The sequence below is a fragment of the Xyrauchen texanus genome, chromosome 2, assembly GCF_025860055.1.
Source record: "Xyrauchen texanus isolate HMW12.3.18 chromosome 2, RBS_HiC_50CHRs, whole genome shotgun sequence".
NCBI classification, from domain to species: domain Eukaryota; kingdom Metazoa; phylum Chordata; class Actinopteri; order Cypriniformes; family Catostomidae; genus Xyrauchen; species Xyrauchen texanus.
The window spans coordinates 1974941-1993047 of record NC_068277.1 but is presented as its reverse complement, the minus strand read 5'-3'; the positions used below and the strand labels follow the sequence as shown (position 1 = coordinate 1993047).

Below are 18107 nucleotides of genomic sequence, written 5' to 3'. Positions count from 1 at the left end.
CATCGCCGTTAACCCATGGTTTCTGGTTGGGGTATATCCGTATAGTTTTGAACAATGTCCTCTACGCACTTCCTGATGAAACACGTTACGCTGTCAGCGTAAACCTCGATGTCGTCATCAGAGGCGGACCGGAACATCTCCCAGTCCGCGTGATCAAAACAGTCTTGTAGCGCAGAGTCTGATTGGTCCGACCAGCACTGGATCGTTCTGAGGGTGGGTGCTTCCCGTTTTAGTTTCTGCCTGTAAGCAGGTAGAAGTAGAACGGAAGAATGGTCCGATTTGCCAAATGGGGGGCGGGGGAGGGATTTGTAGCCTTCCCGGAAAGGAGAGTAACAATGATCTAAAACCCGGTCCCCTCGAGTGTTGAAGCTGATGTGTTGGTGGTATTTTGGAGCGATTGTTTTGAAGTTGGCTTTGTTAAAGTCCCCGGCAACAATGAACGCAGCCTCAGGGTGCACGGTTTCCTGCTCACTTATACTCCCATACAGTTCCCTGAGTGCCCGGTCTGTGTCGGCTTGTGGGGGGATGTACACAGCTGTGATGATGACCGCTGTGAATTCCCTCGGTAGCCAGAATGGTCGACACAGAAGCATGAGATATTCCAGATCAGGGGAGCAGAAAGACTTGATGAAATGTACGTTCCTCTGATCACACCATGATTTGTTGATCATAAAACATACACCACCACCTCTGCTTTTACCGGAGAGGTCTTTCGCTCTGTCCGCTTGGTGCACGGAGAAGCCCGTGATTTCGATGGCCGAGTCTGGAATCTCCGCAGCCAGCCAGGTTTCTGTAAGGCAGATAACACAGCAATCTCTCGTCTCTCGTTGGAATGAGATCCGCGCTCTCAGCTCGCAGAGCTTGTTGTCCAGAGACTGAACATTTGCCAGTAGTATACTGGGTAGCGGGGGTCGATTTGCACGACGTCTTACTCTGATGAGAACGCCGGCTCTTTTTTCTCTTTTCCTTCTGCGTTTCCGCGGCCGAGCAGCCCAGACAAAGGGCTCCGCCGGCGTGTTTGTAAACAGCGGGTCGGCATTAAGGAATTTGAAGTCCGGTTTTCGATGTGTAATTGTAGAACCAATGTCCAAAAGCGTTTGTCTGTCGTAAACAATAAGGCAGACAACATCCAAGACAAAAAAACAAAGAACTGTAAACAAAGCAAACAATAAACCGCAGTGTTGTAACGGAGCTCGCAACGCAGCAGCCATACTCGGCGCCATCAATGAGACATTGCAATTACCTCTGATGAACATGATGAATGTGCACTCAACTACACCGCTTGTCTGGAAATATGACTGATAATAACACTATTCTACTGTACATGATTTGATTAATTACTGCGCCACGATCAATAGAATATGTGTCTGTTACTCAAACATCTCTGTTCAGTTTAACGCCTGCTTTTACAATAACTGCGTCAGGTGAACAGACGCTTGTGATACAGCAGAACAAGCTGATGTTATACCAGCACAGATATCTGATTAAACTGGACTGCAGGTGGTTAGAAAATAAAACACAGTTTTTCCACTTCAGTATTGTGTGTTACTAGCACTGCTGAGGTAATGTGAGGAGAAGAAAGAGACTCCTGTTGTTTCAACTCAATTAAAAAAGAGAATTCATCTGTAAAGCCCCATAAATGCCAGATTAATTAGGTAATTAGACCAGCATCCTCGTGCCTGTCAGGAACTTACATGTTTACATTCACACACAGATGCAAGTCGTAATGAACTCTGTGGAAATCTGACGCTGTTGTGCCGCAGGGAAGATTGGAGTTGTCTATTGCTAAACTCATTTCCTTTTGAAGTTGACCATCTGGGTGTTGACAGGTGTGACTGAACTGCACATTTAATAATTAAAGACACTAGTGGTGTAGATGCGCAGAGACACTGTGACTAACTTCTATAAATGCACCAAATTCTGCATTCAATACAGTCTGTATCCCTATAATTCATAGATCCGATGAGCTTTGATTTTCGGGGGGTTATGGAGCGTCCGATTTGTTCCATTCAGGTGATCAACAACGTGCTGATTAGGTTTAGCTGATTAGCGATTACCCCCCCAGTATTTGGTTCGGTTTACGGTACTGAATTCCCAACTCTAACAAATCTTTGAGCAAAGCATGAATCATGAATAGTTAAGTGTGAATTTATTATTATTACTTTCAGGACATATGCAAAACAGTCCATTTCCTTTACTTTTAAAACTTAATCAAAAGTACTGTTCATTAATGTGTAAAATGATTCATCAGGGATGGAGTGATGAGGAGAAACAATCTAAAACGGGCACACTTTGACCTCAGAGACATCAGTGTGATATCCATGAAAGCTGCTCAATTGATTACATTGAAAATGAAATCGAGGTATGATGTTGCACGAGTTTAACCCAAATGTCTTTCTTCATTGCGATTGGTTTGATTGATGTGAATGCACGAGCTCGCTTGTTCAAAGCCTGGTTTATACTCGACGCAGCCACTTGTTCAAGTATACAACTTATAAAACAGCAAATGTAGCAGTAAAATATAAGTTATGTGCTGGAGAGGAACAACTCTGAAACACATCAAACAACACGCTGTCAATGGACCTGACGCAGTAACACATCAAACTGTATTCTTATTCTGATCTTCTTTGAAGTGTTGATAAAGTGATCTTGTGTGCTGGTCAACTTAGGTCATGTTTTTTCCATTTCAGCTGGTCTCTGCCATTTTTCATTTATCACTAAGGCTGCAAAGTGAAGTTACTGACAGAGCTTCTCCGTGCTTGCCTAAAATATCCAACTAATCGAGGATTTCATTATCGATTTTATCGATTAGTTGTTGCAGCACTAGTGAATAATTTATTAAGTATAGCTGGGGAAAGCACAATGTCAAATCTGTTACAAAATAATCATTATGATGAAATGTTAATTTTGCACTATTTTACATCGAGTGGCAAGTTTTCATCCATAATATGAATTTTGAAAACTATCGGCCGATATATCCACTATCGGTTTTCCAACCCTAGTTATCGTATCGGCAAAACCCACTATTGGTTGACTTCAAATATTTACAACTGTGTTTGAAAAGCTACTGATCTGAATTTCTATCTACCGTCTGCACTCATCACGACTCTGTAAAGTATCGGCACTATTGAGCCACATGCTTTTCTATTTGACTCATTTTAATTTTATGTTTTTGTATTTTCTCCCCAATTTGGCCCAATTCCCCAATGCTCACGTGGTGGTGCAGTTGTTCACCTCAATCCGGGTGGAGGACAAATCTCAGTTGCCTCTGCTTCTGAGACATTCACCCCGCGCCTCTTATAACGTGGCTTGCTGGGCGCGTTACCGCGGAGACTCAGCACAAGTGGAGGCTCACACTATTCCCTGTGATCTCCGTGCACTATTAACCATGTGCCCCATCAAGAGCGATAACCACTATATCGTGACCACAAGGAGGTTACCCCATGTGACTCTACCCTCCCAAGCAACCATTCCAATATGGTTACTTAGGAGGCCTGGCTGTCAGTCAGCACACCCTGGATTCGACTCACGACTCCAGGGGTGGTAGTCAGCGCCAATCCTCGCAGAGATACCCAGACTCCAAAATGTGAAAAATTTTATATGCTAAACATTATCCACTAACAACATAGGCTGATGCGAGTGAAAACACACACAAAAAAAATGATATGTATAATAATCTGATGGTCACATGCTTTTGTGTAGTTTGAGCTCATTATAAATGAGTGAGTGGTCAGTAAATGTCGTCATTAGGGGAGTTTAAGGAGGACAGATTAATGAACCTGCTGGGATCAGATGAGGAGAAAGAAACTCTGCAGCTCAAATGCAATGCAGTTGTGTTGAATCGAGCTGTGTTGAATTGAGTTGTGTTGAATCGAGTTGTGTTGAATTGAGTTGTGTTGAATCGAGTTGTGTTGAATCGAGTTGTGTTGAATCGAGTTGTGTTGAATCGAGTTGTGTTGAATCGAGTTGTGTTGAAATGTGTTGTGTTGAATCGAGTTGTGTTGAATCGAGTTGTGTTGAATTGAGTTGTGTTGAATTGAGTTGTGTTGAATTGAGTTGTGTTGAATCGAGCTGTGTTGAATTGAATCGAGTTGTGTTGAATTGAATCGAGTTGTGTTGAATCGAGTTGTGTTGAATTGAATCAAGTTGTGTTGATTTGAATCGAGTTGTGTTGAATCGAATTGTGTTGAATTGAATCAAGTTGTGTTGAATTGAGTTGTGTTGAATCGAGCTATGTTGAATTGAATCGAGTTGTGTTGAATCGAGTTGTGTTGAATTGAATTGAGCTGTGTTGAATCGAGCTGTGTTGAATTGAATCAAGTTGTGTTGAATTGAATCGAGTTGTGTTGAATTGAATCGAGTTGTGTTGAATTGAATCAAGTTGTGTTGAATTGAATCGAGTTGTGTTGAATTGAATCGAGTTGTGCTGAATTGAATCGAGTTGTGTTGAATTGATTTGTGTTGAATTGAATCAAGTTGAATTTAATTGAGTTGTGTTGAATTGAATCGAGTTGTGTTGAATCGAGTTGTGCTGAATTGAATCGAGTTGTGTTGAATTGAATCGAGTTGTGTTGAATCGAGTTGTGCTGAATTGAATCGAGTTGTGTTGAATCGAGTTGTGTTGAATTGAATTGAGTTGTGTTGAATCAAGTTGTGTTGAATTGAATCGAGTTGTGTTGAATCGAGTTGTGTTGAATTGAATTGAGTTGTGTTGAATCGAGTTGTGTTGAATCGAGTTGTGTTGAATTGAATTGAGTTGTGTTGAATCGAGTTGTGTTGAATCAAGTTGTGCTGAATTGAATCGAGTTGTGTTGAATCGAGTTGTGTTGAATTGAATTGAGTTGTGTTGAATCGAGTTGTGTTGAATCGAGTTGTGTTGAATTGAATCGAGTTGTGTTGAATTGAATCGAGTTGTGTTGAATCGAGTTGTGTTGAATTGAATCGAGTTGTGTTGAATTGAATCGAGTTGTGTTGAATTGAATCGAGTTGTGTGGAATTGAATCGAGTTGTGTTGAATTGAATCGAGTTGTGTTGAATTGAGTTGTGTTGAATTGAATCGAGTTGTGTTGAATCGAGTTGTGTTGAAAATAACACCTGGATGAAGAATATTTTGTCCACTCATGTTTATAAAGATATTGCGATTAATCACGATTCAATATTTGACAGTTGTAATATTAACATGCAATCGTGTTTAACTGTGAAAACGACATCATCATTATTGAAGTTATTGAAAGATAAATCATGATCAAACAAGATACACACGTAAATCAAGAACTACAAAGTAAACTAGCAACACAGAGGCTTCATTTGGACTCAGTCTGTAACCTGACATGTTTTGGCCAATCACAGCTGCACACGGGGACTGATACTGAACGTGTGTGTGTGTGTGTGTGTGTGTGTGTACACATTTAAACACACACAGACAGCCCGATTGACTCACCGTTTCCAGGTTCACACTCCTCAAGATCTTCATCATCACTGGGACATTCAGCCGATGCCACTAACAGATCATCAGTATTCTAGTAAAGAAGAAAACATCAAGAAACACACAGAGAATATCATTGCAATTGTATTTAGAATAATTCATATGACATTAGTTGCAATCACAGTATGGAGGGACATTGTGGAAGCCCTAAACTGCACTTAAAGAAAATCTAATCTATATATTTCCATCAATAGAGGGAAAATATGTTTAAGAAAAAACAATCAGACAGTAAAAGACAGATTTGTAGGAAATAGGTTCAGGAAGGGAGTAAGACTGGTTTAGGGCTTTCACAGGACGATTACTCTTTTGTCAAAATCATGCTGCCCTAACAATATGGTCAGAAGATGAAGATATTAATTAGGAAAATCCCCCATCGGGGTCCCCTCGGATTGTAGGATCAGGAAAAGGCTGTGATTGGTTGACAGAAAGGGATGTTGATGAATTTCTCCGACTGGTTTAAATCATGTTGAGAAATTCTCCTCCGGCTCTACACTGATTTATAGCAGAAGAAATCCTCATTTGTCATTTCCAGAATGAATCCAGGTTAAACCAGAGAGTGTGTCCATGAAAACAGTTCATGTTGCTTTACTTGCCGCAGGAAACGAGCTGGCTGTTCTGTAATTAGTGTGTTTGTTTGGTTATTAAAGTGATGTTTAATAATTTGGACATTGAAGTTTCGTGTGTTTCCTGTAAGTCAACATGACATTGAGGCGCATTTAAATCTGTACAAATCCATTTTATTTGCTCGTCTAACCGTTGAATCTCTTAACGAGTGAATGCAAAATATTACAGACTCAAATCTGATCTGGGAAACAATTCCCTGCGGAGAAAGAAGCCTCTTGCTTTCTAAATGTTAATGGGTTCATATTCTCCACGGCAGCGGTGTACACTCGGCTAAAGGTGACTCGACATTTAAATGTCTCTTCCTCCAGTTTCAGACTATTAAACTTGATAAAACTTGAAACTACTCTCTGTTAGTCACATGTGGATTCATATATAAACACACACATACAAACTAATAATCATCTCGCTCTGATGGAGGGAAGAATTCAGGAAAGCTGTTTGAAAATAATGTTGGGAGAATTTTTTTTTTTTAGAAAAAAATTGCGAGAAAATAAATTAGAGAAAACAAAATGGAGTTAAAAATAGAGAAAACATTTTTTTTAGAAAAAATTACAGAGCTAAAAAATATTTGAAGGACATTGTGGGCTCAGGCAGGTACTAAGACACCTAAAACATTTAAAAATAAATGAGAGAAAAAATAAAAAGCTTTTTGAGAGAAAATAATTATTGAGAGAAAGCAAATGAGAAAAAATTGAGAAAAAAAATGTAAAAACATTTTGAAAAAAGTTTTTTGAGAGAAACAAAAAATTGAGAAAGAAATAGAGGAAAAGTTTTTGTAGAAAAATTTTATAGAATTAAAGTTGAGGAAAAAAATAAATTGAGAGAAAATACATTTTGAGAGAAAAATAGATAAAAAAAAAATTTGGAGAAAAAAAAATTACACCGATAAAAAATATTCGTAGGACATTGGATGCTCAGGCAGGAACTAAGACACCTAAAAATCCTAGTTTCTAAAAATGATCAGCAATGCTTTTCCAGTAATGAAATTACAATGAAAGTCTTCTGCGCTTATATAGCGCTTCTTTAACTTTAGCGGTATTCAGAGCGCTTTACACTGTGTCTCATTCACACATTCACACACCAATGATGTCAGAGCTGCATGTAAGGCGCTAGTCTGCCATTGGGAGCAACTTGGTCTTGCCCAAGGACACTTCGGCATGTGGAGTCATGCAGGCCGGGAATCGACCCGCCAACCCTGTGATTAGCGGCCGACCCGCTCTACCACCTGAGCCACAGCCACCTCGAAGTATATGGGGAAAGTGTTCTACACAGTTCATGAACGTTTAAAATCTGCAACTGTTACATGTTATATGAAGGTATGCGCACGATAGAGACTTGTTTATAATAATTTATACTTACTGTTTTAATTCATACACACCTGTGTGACACTGTCTTTCAGCGTTGGCGAGCGTTGTTTGCGTGTGGTGGTGGTCGCCATGGTCGTGGTGGTCTCTATGATGGTGGTGGACATGTCGGCGAGCGGCGTGGTGGACGTGGTGTCAGTGGACATGACAGACAGCACGTCACCCACCAAACGCAGGTTACCCTGCACCTGAACGTTGGGGTCGCCCTCTGCTGACAGCTTCAGCACCTGCAGGCCGTTATAATACAGACCTGAGATCTGACCCTGGAAATTACGACCCTTCTCGCCGCCGCCCACCTTAATGAACGCCTGGCTGTTAAATATCGTCAGCTGACGACCTGCAGAGACATCGGAGGAAAGAAAGATAAGGGGGAGCAAAATTAGACTCTGGATTTTAGTGTTTGGTAGCCATTTTGGCTTTAAAACTGTGGGATATGTGAGCCAATATGGCTGCCGGTCATGTGACAGGTGGACAAAGTCATCCATGACAAATGTTACTCATTTAATATTCTTTGCATTTGTCAGTTTGATTGTTTTCCTTTTTCTCACTCATACCATCATCATCATCGCCATAGAGACGACACGTGGGACAGAAATGACCTTTGAAGCATGTGGACGTCTCAGAGAGCATGAGAGATAAAGATGGACAGAGCAGAATGAAAGAGACATGATGGGAGGAGCTTTATCAGTAAATATACAGACCCGTTCTCTCTATAGTGAGCTGTAGTGAGCTGCCTTGATGTATACTGTCTATACAGGCAGCTACCTTCTCAGGGAGCATCCAAACTGACATGGACTCATTAGAGATCGATTTAGGACAATTTAAAGGCAGCGCACTGAGTTTGGAACAGATCTAACGTGTGTTTGGAGCACATTTCTAACAGTATTGTGAGTCAAGGCCTGTAAGAGCTGCTGTGGGTGACAGTAACAGATTATTTTGATAATGCTCCTCTAAAATGATAATAATCCTCAATCTACAGCTGTCATTCTGAGAGAGACACATGATGAAGCTAGAACAGTGAGGAGAGAAAGAACAAATAAACTAAAATAATATGTGAACTAAAGAACAAAAGAAATGAGTCTGTAAGGGTCTGATGATGATGGATCAGTAAGAAGAAAATATCAAAGAACTGAAAAAAGCAAGAAGAATACAAACAACAACAACAACAACAGGTCCATCACACATCTTGAACTCTGTGAATATTTTCGAATTCTTTTCGTGTTCTTCAGTAATAAAATCCTGCATTTCCATAAAATGTAGAATAAATATTGTTTCCTTTATCTGAGCAGTACAAGTGGTGGTAAAAAATAAAAAAACCAGAACCAGGGCATCAGAAAGTGGCGCCCTACAGCCATCTTTTGTTTATTATTGTTGCAATACAAGTCATCTGTTGTTTTCCAGCTGATGACAGCATGCACACACGCACACACACACATACACACACATACACTCAAACACACACACACACACACAAACACACACACACGCACACATACACTCACACGCACACATACACTCACACACACACGCACACACACACACATACACTCAAACACACACACACACACACACGCACACACACACACATACACTCAAACACACACACACACACACACACACACACACACACATACACTCACACGCACACATACACTCACACACACACACGCACACACACACACACATACACTCAAACACACACACACACACACGCACACACACACATACACACACACACACACACACACATACACTCAAACACACACACACGCACACAAACACACACACACGCACACATACACTCACACGCACACATACACTCACACACACACACACACGCACACATACACACACACACACATACACTCAAACACACACACACAAACACACACACACGCACACATACACACACACTCGCACACACACTCAAACACACACACACACACACACTCAAACACACACACTGACACACACACACACACACTCACACACACACACTCACACACACACACACACACACACACACTCAAACACACACACACACACACACACACACTCACACACACACACACACACTCACACACACACACACACACATACACTCAAACACACACACACACACACACACTCAAACACACACACACACACACACACACTCACACGCACACATACACTCAAACACACACACACACACACACACACACACACACATACACACTCAAACACACACACACACACACTCACACACACACACACACTACACACACACACACACACACACACACACACACTCACACACACACTCACACACACACTCACACACACACACACACTCAAACACACTCACACACATACACACACACACTACACACACACACACACACACACATACACTCAAACACACACACACATACACTCAAACACACACACATACACTCACACACATACACTCACTCACACACACACACTCACACACACACACACACACACACACACACTCAAACACACACACACACTCACACACACTCACACACACACACACACACACACACACACACACACACACACACACACTCACACACACACACACACACACACACACACTCAAACACACTCACACACATACACACACACACTACACACACACACACACACACACATACACTCAAACACACACACACATACACTCAAACACACACACATACACTCACTCACACACACTCACACACATACACTCACTCACACACACACACACTCACACACACACACACACTCAAACACACACACACACACTCATACACTCACACACACACACACACACTCAAACACACACACACACACTCATACACTCAAACACACACACACACACTCATACACACACACACACACACACACACACACACACTCAAACACACACACACACACTCATACACTCAAACACACACACACACACTCATACACTCACACACACACACACACACACACACACACACACACACACACACAACACACACACACACACACTCATACACTCACACACACACACTCAAACACACACACACACACTCATACACTCACACACACACACACACACACACACACACTCAAACACACACACACACACTCATACACTCAAACACACACACACACACACTCAAACACACACACACACACTCATACACTCACACACACACACACACACACACACACACTCAAACACACACACACACACTCATACACTCAAACACACACACACACACTCAAACACACACACACACACTCATACACTCATACACTCACACACACACACTCAAACACACACACACACACACACACACACTCAAACACACACACACACACTCATACACTCACACACACACACACACACACACACACACACTCAAACACACACACACACACTCATACACTCAAACACACACACACACACTCAAACACACACACACACACTCATACACTCAAACACACACACACACACTCATACACTCAAACACACACACACACACTCAAACACACACACACACACTCAAACACACACACACACACTCATACACTCACACACACACACACACACACACACACACACACACTCAAACACACACACACACACACACACACACTCATACACTCATACACTCACACACACACACTCAAACACACACACACACACACACTCAACATTTTATTCTATGTTTTGTAACATCATGGTCATGTTTGATTGCAGCATATTGACATTGACCGCAAAAACTGACACTTCAAATCAATTTAAAATGTTAAACTTTGAGAAATAATAGTTTGATAATGTTTGATATATCTCAATGCATATCTTGTGATGAAATATAAACTCAGGTTACAACAAGCCGAAAATACAAAAGGGTTCAAAATTGTTAAATTATCAAACTAAAGAAACAATAAACAAAAGAACAAAGAAACAAACTACAATAATTATAGAACAAAAATCAGATAAAAAAGATTTCAAGTATTAACAAAAGAACAAGCAAACAAAAGAATAAACTAATTAAAGAAAGAATAAACAAAAGAATGAGCAAACAAACATTAAAACTAAAGAATGAATGCATGAAACAAAGAACAAACTAACAAAAAAGAACGAATAGAAGAACAAATTAAAATACAAACAGTGAATTGAATGAACAAACAAAAGAGCAGTTCTTCAACACTGGTTCAATGCTGGACGTCTGAACCTCCTGTCAGAAATGTCTTATGACAGAGAAAAACAGAATAATTAAATCCTAAACTCTTCACAGCTGCACAGATCCAGCGATAAATATGGCAGAAATCGCTCTCATTCATTACGCTGATAGAAGAGAATAATGTGAGTGTGAGATAGAATGATTCGAGTCAAGATACACTTGATTGACTCAGAGGAAAATAACACAGAGCTGTTTGAGACTGTGAGCAGAGACGAAACTGAACACATGAGAGAGAGCGATTATTCACTCATTCTAGAACAGGACGACTGAAGAAACTGAGGAACAGAACGATCCCTATGAGAAGTGCCAAACGATTCTTCAGACACTAATGTAGAGTTCAGATCGCTCGACTAATCTCAATCTATATTCTATGAGATACAACCATCCAAACAAATGGGTGAATGAACAAAAACAAAAGAATAAACAAGAACAGACGAATGAACTGAAACGAAACAATTAAACAAAAGAATAAACAAGAACAGACGAATGAACAAAAACAAAACAATTAAACAAACAAAAGAATAAACAAGAACAGATGAATGAACAAAAACAAAACAATTAAACAAACAAAAGAATAAACAAGAACAGACGAATGAACAAAAACAAAACAATTAAACAAACAAAAGAATAAACAAGAACAGATGAATGAACAAAAACAAAATAATTAAACAAACAAAAGAATAAACAGGAACAGATGAATGAACAAAAAACAAAAACAATTAAAACAAAAACAAAAAGAATAAACAAGAACAGACGAATGAACAAAAACAAAACAATTAAACAAACAAAAGAATAAACAAGAACAGACGAATGAACAAAAACAAAACAATTAACAAACAAAAGAATAAACAGGAACAGACGATTGAACAAAAACAAAACAATTAAACAAACAAAAGAATAAACAGGAACAGACGATTGAACAAAAACAAAACAATTAAACAAACAAAAGAATAAACAGGAACAGATGAATGAACAAAAACAAAACAATTAAACAAACAAAAGAATAAACAGGAACAGATGAATGAACAAAAACAAAACAATTAAACAAACAAAAGAATAAACAGGAACAGACGATTGAACAAAAACAAAACAATTAAACAAACAAAAGAATAAACAGGAACAGATGAATGAACAAAAACAAAACAATTAAACAAACAAAAGAATAAACAGGAACAGACGATTGAACAAAAAACAAAACAATTAAACAAACAAAAGAATAAACAGGAACAGACGATGAATGAACAAAAACAAAACAATTAAACAAACAAAAGAATAAACAGGAACAGATGAATGAACAAAAACAAAACAATTAAACAAACAAAAGAATAAACAGGAACAGATGAATGAACAAAAACAAAACAATTAAACAAACAAAAGAATAAACAGGAACAGACGAATGAACAAAAACAAAACAATTAAACAAACAAAAGAATAAACAAGAACAGACGAATGAACAAAAACAAAACAATTAAACAAACAAAAGAATAAACAGGAACAGATGAATGAACAAAAACAAAACAATTAAACAAACAAAAGAATAAACAGGAACAGACGATTGAACAAAAACAAAACAATTAAACAAACAAAAGAATAAACAGGAACAGATGAATGAACAAAAACAAAACAATTAAACAAACAAAAGAATAAACAGGAACAGACGATTGAACAAAAAACAAAACAATTAAACAAACAAAAGAATAAACAGGAACAGATGAATGAACAAAAACAAAACAATTAAACAAACAAAAGAATAAACAGGAACAGATGAATGAACAAAAACAAAACAATTAAACAAACAAAAGAATAAACAGGAACAGATGAATGAACAAAAACAAAACAATTAAACAAACAAAAGAATAAACAGGAACAGACGAATGAACAAAAACAAAACAATTAACAAACAAAAGAATAAACAAGAACAGACGAATGAACAAAAACAAAACAATTAAACAAACAAAAGAATAAACAAGAACAGACGAATGAAGGTTGTTTTGGATTTACCTTCCGTAAATGCACAGGAGACAATGATCACCAATAACAGACATGTTTGAGTAAGATTGTGGGAAACACGAGTGTGTCCAGTCTTTGCAGTGATATTGTAATTCATATCAAGCGTGCATTATGTTTATGTGTTATTCTGGGATCCTGGAGGATAAATGGTGTTGTCAGTGAGTTTGAGGGAGGCCGAGCGTGTGGAGAAATAAATTTGCTTTCTAGAGAGTTTGGGCTTTCTTAAAGAGAGAGATGTTGTTTTTCTCTCTGGAGTCGTTTAAAAGTGAATCAGTGTTCAAACAGAGCTGAACTTCTGTGATGTAGCTGCGACAAACACATTTGTGTGGTTATATTCCCGGCTGTGGAGTTTCCTCACAAACCGACATAAATAACCCATAGAAATCGATTCACCGCAGCTAATAGTAATCTCTGCCTGTCTTTCTCTCGGCCTGTCTGTCTTTAAAATAAAAACATTGAGATGGAGAGTAGGACAGATACTGGAGATGTTTATAGTGTGATGAATGAGACGGAAAGAAAAGAAACGGCAATTGAGCTGTTAAACACTCGTTTTTCCTCTTCATTGAGCCGTATGGAAGAGCTGCCATTCTGCATTTATAACAGCGGCACCATCACACCTCTAGAACGTTCTGTTTGATCGAACTCGACATCTGAGAGCGAGAGAGAGACACACACAGAGCTGATATGGAGTAGAAATCGCAGCTCACCAATGATTTTAAGAGTTGTGCTTTTCTGTAGTCTGGCATTAGATCTAAACCAGCGATGACAGGAATATTCCCACTCGCTGACGGACCATGTGACCCCTCTGTACCCGCCGTTTTATGCACATTTCATGCCTTTATCCCATATAATCCTGGAAAACTCTGGCTGCCGGGATGTTCGGATGTGTGAAGGACCCAGCAAACATGTGCAGTCTGGACTATTCTTATTAAAGTCAACACTTTGGGGGATATTAACAGGTGAAACGGAATATTTAATGAGAAAATAATGTAGGGCACGTCTTACATCATCCAATCAGATAATGAGGCAATAAAGTTACCATGTACATTTTGATTTCATGTTTCCTAAAAATAACGAAATAGTCCAAACTGAATTCACAATAATCATAATACAGTCGAACAACAACCGACACAGTCAATAGATACAGCGTATCATACATACATCAAACATACATTTCATGTTCAATTATATTCACAAACTCACAGACATGTACAAGGAAACGTTAAAGGGACCGTAATGCTCTCCAACGAGTTGAACATTTACTCATCCAATTACGCAAAAATCGGTTTCATTGAACACAAGTTCATTTGTCAGTTTAACCCTCTGAGTTTCTCGGGGAAGAGTGATTGGGTGGGTCAGGGGAGAATTCGAGAAGATTAGATGCTTCCTCACACTTATTCATGATACTTTAACAGATTTCTGACAGTCTCGTGAGTTAAGTCCGTTTAGAAACAGGTTTATGACTGAGGGCTTCAATATCGTATGAAACTCAACTCTGATTGGCTGAAGGAAAACGACGGATGGCCCTCAGGGTTTAGAGAAACGTCGAGGTCGATATTAAGTTGGGGGGTTCATTCTGCTTAAATAAATTCAAGTTGCCTTGTTCATAAAAGCCGACAGCACTTTTAACCCTTTGAATGACAGATCGTCCCCTACAGACTGCATCACATTCACACTTCTGCCACTCTGTTCCCCCTTCGATACAGTTTAAGCCCTATTGACATGTGAAACATGTTGTTGATTCCCAAATAAATTATTTCAGCTCGTCCCTCAGTTTCAATACAACATGCAAAATTCATGTATTGAGTCATTGGGGCAAGACACCAGAACAAACTGTTTCGAAATATAGCCACAAAACTTACATTTTGTGTTTGTTTACACGAGACTAGTGTGATAAAATTATTTACCATCAATGTCTTGACAATGTAAATGTGGTAAACCTGGTAACTTTATTTATTATCTTATATATAAACTTCTATTATATCTAATAGTGTTCTTCTGTTATTATTCTTCCTCTGACTGGGAGTCTATGGCAGACCACAGAATTATATGGTAAAACATTGTGAAATTTGGCACACTGGTAAGGGACAGTCTAAATATTCCTTGTGGCAAATTTGGAGCCTTTAACCAAAACCCTCTAGCGCCACCAACAGTTCAATTGTGCACTTATGTTTATGCCTATAACTTTTAAAGCAAATGCCCTAGAAACAAAACTTATTTTCCTTCTGATTCCTTGGCTCATACCGGAAACAACGGTTACAATTTCCACTGAAAAGATTTTCCAAAATGTTAATAAATTTTTTTGAAAAATCTGCTTTTTCAAACTCTTACAGCATTGATTGGATTTGCACCAAATTTTCCTTAAATCTTTGAAAGATGATAAAGTTCATGAGCTATTAAAAGCTTTTTGATGGACCAAACCGTTCATGCAGGGCTGTTTCTAGGCATTGGCGAACTAGGCATCAGCTGGGGAGAGGGGCGCCAATGCGCCAATCCCAATGGGATCACTAACAATGAGATCACTCTGACAGACAGGAGCACCAATAACGGAATCACCACCAATACACCAGCCATTTGGTGGCAATTTCATTAGTATCCTATATCGTACATATTAGGCGTCAGCTATTTCAAATTTTGTGGCTTAGCGTATCTTTACAAAGCATAGCATGTGTCATTGGCACCATGCCCTACAGCTACTTGAAAAGTTTGGGGACACTGCCAACTAGAGGTAAAAAATATTCAAGAATGCTTAAAGAAATGTTGATTATTTTTGCCTATTGTCCCGAGACTGGGTTCTTTACAATACTTGTTTGTGCCAAGTACAGGGAGACCATTTTTGCCAAGGTGGGCAATGCGTCCTGTCCACAATTTAATTCTTTTTCAAACTCTTAAAGTGTTCATTATATTTGCACCAAATTCTGCTCAGATCTTCTATGGATGATAAAGCCCATGGGCTAGAAAAGCTTTTTGATGGACCAAACCATCCTGGCAGGGCCGTTTCTAGGCATAGGGAAACTAGGTTGTCACCTAGGATGCCATCAGCTGGGGAAGGGGGTGCCAATGTGCTGATAGCAAAATCGTTGAGCAAGTTACCAATACGCCAGCCACTGAATGATCCTATTTCATTCATATTAGGCATCAGCTTTTTCAAATTTTGTTGTAAAATGCTATATTTTACATATGCACTGGCGTATCATCACGAAACATGGCATGTGTCATTGACACATTGCCCAGCAGCTACTTGAGAAGTTTGGGTCCAGGCTGTGGCACAGATTTGGCTTGAACATTGGGGGGGGGGGTACAGTGTGAAGAATTTGCAATTTTCCATTGATCATGTGGGGGGGTGTTGTTGTTTTGATTATTGGCACCAGTGTGCTGATCACCAATGATGAGATCGGTCTGAAAGACGGGAGCGCCAATAAGGAAATCACCGCTAATATGCTAGCCACCAAATGTATCTGGTACACTTGCCCAATAAACTTCTACTGTAAGATTGTTACAGAAAACACAATTTGTATTTGTTTTTACAAACTGAGGGACAAGATACAATAAGTTTATGTTATATCTATATTATTTTACAGATACTGTTGATACAGCTCAAGTTATATTGAACCCGGAATATTCCTCTTATATCCGCTTCAGTTTATGTGCCATTTATTTCTGAGTTAAAACATCTGCTATGCTGTTATGACTTCTTGTCTAAAAGATAAGTTACATGTTGAACTTTAAAATAGTCCATATTGCCCATAAATTGGCTTTTTATATCACAAACTAATGTTTTCACCCATAATGTATATCTGTGTAACAGATTAATGCTACGGCACCTTCTTTAGTGTATTTGAAGCTGAATCTGTGCTGGCTGGTGAAAGCTCAAAGAACATAACATCTGGCTTTAATAGTTGGGTGAGAGTGGGGTGGGTGCGAACAGGAAATGGATTATTACAACAGCGTCAAAAACAGGAAACGGACGTGGGACAGGAAGTTGTGACATTCTGGACTCAAAGGGTTAAAGTCGGAATCAATTTTGACAACAACGACATCAAACTCCAGATGTGATAGAGTCCCTTTAACGGTTAAAGAGTTTAGATTGAACTGTTGTGAATGAGTTTCTATCAGGGAGGGACATTTCACAACAGTTCTGAGTGTTGTTTGGAGGTTAAGGGAAGGTTATGTGGAGGTTATTGGTAAGGTTAATACTCTAGAGAAGTGCAGACCCATTTAAAGACATTAAACATCTACAGATCTGAATATTTCAGGGATTTATGTCCAGGAGGGAGACTGTTTTCATTGCATTCTCCACAAACTCTAAATGACCTTCAAAACGAATTAATTATCAGTATAAATATTTAACAGCTGAGAACATTGACATATACACTTATCAAGACTAATTAACAC

At 39.1% G+C, this 18107-nt stretch overlaps 2 protein-coding genes across 10 annotated transcripts in view; one reads left to right on the top strand and one right to left on the bottom strand.

Annotated features, from left to right (window-relative positions):
• Positions 1-18107, bottom strand: part of nrxn2b (neurexin 2b) — a 786445-nt gene that overhangs the window by 11580 nt on the left and 756758 nt on the right. For all 9 annotated transcript variants that reach the window (XM_052140149.1, XM_052140185.1, XM_052140162.1 and 6 more), the window contains 2 exons: positions 7488-7810; positions 5441-5519 (listed from right to left, as the gene is read on the bottom strand). In XM_052140149.1, coding sequence (XP_051996109.1) covers positions 5441-5519; positions 7488-7810 — 402 coding nt within the window. The remainder of the gene's footprint in view (positions 1-5440; positions 5520-7487; positions 7811-18107) is intronic.
• Positions 1-18107, top strand: part of LOC127653517 (mitogen-activated protein kinase kinase kinase 11) — a 359883-nt gene that overhangs the window by 71752 nt on the left and 270024 nt on the right. The gene's annotated exons all lie outside the window — the stretch shown is intronic.